Genomic DNA, 2660 nt, shown 5'->3' on the forward strand with positions numbered 1-2660 from the left:
CAATCCATTTGTTCACTTTCCCACAGGAAAACTGTAGTAGTATTTTACATCCTGCCAAAGATACACTGCGTATATCAGCAAATAAATATTTTTCTTTTTTTCAGTCCCTTTTATCCAAATAGTAACAAAGTATATACTGATATTAACCTTGCTTTTTAATGTTTACTTACAGTTATGAAGAAAGTATGTTATTATTTAAATATAGTGAAATTTCATTAGTTTGATTTGATGTGGGTTATTGGTTTTTCTTTAAGGCTAGAAAATAGACATATTTTGTAAGGTGATGGGTAAGAAAAATAGATACATAGTAGATTTTTGTTTTCCAGTGAAGAAATACCTTGTTTTATAAAAGGGAAGAAGGGTAATCAGAGGAGGAGAGCATATTTACAAAGTTCAGAGAGATATTTTTTAGCAGTTTATGTAGAAGGGTTATAGAGGATGCTCCAAAAAATATTTGAATTGCAATGTTGGTATTTTAAAGTGGAACTTTAGATCTTTTCTATTTAGAAATATAGGATAGCAAAGCAAATGAAATTGCTTCAGTAAATTTATCAGTATAGACAGATCATTCGACTCTCAAAGCTTTGCAGACCCACGGTGAATCACACAGTAAGAGAGCTAATGTCAGAGTCTAATTTAGCTCCACAAGACTGTATCAGAGCAACTTTCTTGTCAGCAAATAAAAAACAGAACAAAGACCAATCAATTTAGCCTATATCAATGAGATATATTTTTCCCATCTTTATAGGTTATATTCTTGATCAATCTAAAATTTGAAGATATCTCAGTGGCTTTTCCATAATTCATAGTGAAAAACTTCTAATTCATACCTTTAGATACTTAAAGTCTTTTAAAAAGTAGGATAAATTTCTGTTAATGTTAACTTATACTGGGTTTAATGTTCTTTTACACAGAATTATGATGCTTTCTGTTTTATGTAACACAAAAACACCAGTGAAATTCTGGTTTCTAAAAAACTCTCTCTCACCAACATTTAAAGTAAGTATATTACTCTTTTCAAAGAGTGGTCCATGTTAGAATACTGAAGTCTTTGTATCATTGTAAGTTCACGTAGCATTTCTCTTCTCAGAATGATCCTTTTGAAATATATATTTGTAGAAATAACTTTTTTCAATAAATTTTAAACTTGGGTATTTTTAATCTAGCTTAAGAAAAATTTTATTTAAAGAGATACTTAGAAGATGGTATATTTTTAAATAAAAATAAAAATGATTAGTGGTTTTTCATGATGATGAATAATTAAGTAAAATTTGGCAATAGTACATATATACAGATTTTCAGTTAAAATAACTGGATTCTGTCACACTTTTACAGAGATAGGCAGGAAAAGTAGTAGTATAAAGAAAATATGAAAATTGTAGCAAGAAAATAGTTTTACGGTTCTGAGAACAGCAGAGCTTTTTTGTCTTTTGCAGCATTGGTGGCTCTGGGATTGGGGCGCTGTGGTCTGAGACAGTTTACATTTAGAAATTTCAGGTGGCCAACATCTGTTATCCATTACTCAACCCCCACTCCTGCTATAAATTGTGTTGTTGCTTCCTCATGTCACTGTGAAGTAATCAGATTCCATCATGGGGTCTCATTCAGAAGCAGATCAAAGGAATCCTCTTTATCTAGACCAAAAGCAGATGTAAAAATAGCCAATCATGCTTTTATTCCTTAATATTTCAAGGCCTGTTGCTAAGTGGTTTACCAACATTATTTAATTGTCCTACATGATTAAAAATAAAAAGACAGACTCAGAAATTCATAATGGGCCTGTAATTGACTGGTACCTAAGTTAAATAACTTACTAGAAGGACTTACAGATCTCAGGAAAGCGGTTCTATTCACAGTTACAGTTTATTGCAGCAAAAGGATACATATAAAATCAGAAACCAGGCCTGGGGAGTAAGGTGCAGGAGAGACCAGATGCGGACTCTCCAGCTGTCTTCCCTCCCGTGGAGACTACAGGCAGCACTACTCTCTCTCAGCAGCAGTGTCTGATGGTTCTCATGGGGCATTGATTCTACCAGGAAGGCGCATTTAAACTTTGCTGTCCAGATTTTTCTAGGAGTCGGCTGTATAGACCTGACTGACATCCTGTGTGACTGACCTTAGCCTCTATGCCCTCCAGAGGTTGTATTGGTGCCTTGTGGCCCATGGCATTATATACACATTGTTAGCATAGAGTATCTGTCATGGCCTGTGGTCCCCAGGTAAACAAAGGCATTCTTATCAAGTAGGACATTTTTAAGGATAGAGGAGCCAGGAGAAAGGGCCACATCTTTCTTTGAACAGAATTTATCCCTTATAGCACAGACCTGAGATAAACCAGCTAATTAGGAGCATGTCTGAGATTCGTGCCCAAACTTTCTCCTCTCAAATCCAGGTGCTTAACCTTCATGTAACAGCCCATCCCACCCCTTCACTGACAGCAGAGCCTCTTATGCTCATTTGGACAAAACAAAGAAGGTGAAAAAATAATAACAATAAATATAGACAGGAAATTATACTACTATTTTTGACTAAATCTTTAACATGTTATCCTAGTAGCCAAACAGTCTCCATAAATTGAGATAATACTGTCTGAAGATTCTCTTAGCAGGGAAATGATATTATTCACAGGAAAAATAGTGCTATGTCAAGATAAGAATGCC

The 2660-nt window shown here is 34.5% G+C and overlaps 1 protein-coding gene across 1 annotated transcript in view; it reads left to right on the top strand.

The window, feature by feature from the left end:
* UGGT2 (UDP-glucose glycoprotein glucosyltransferase 2) overlaps positions 1–2660 on the top strand; it is a 139497-nt gene that overhangs the window by 112156 nt on the left and 24681 nt on the right. Inside the window, 1 exon segment of the mRNA XM_014590932.1 lies at positions 915–999. Coding sequence (XP_014446418.1) covers positions 915–999 — 85 coding nt within the window.

This window comes from Tupaia chinensis, unplaced genomic scaffold (assembly GCF_000334495.1).
Source record: "Tupaia chinensis unplaced genomic scaffold, TupChi_1.0 Scaffold000503_1, whole genome shotgun sequence".
NCBI lineage: Eukaryota > Metazoa > Chordata > Mammalia > Scandentia > Tupaiidae > Tupaia > Tupaia belangeri.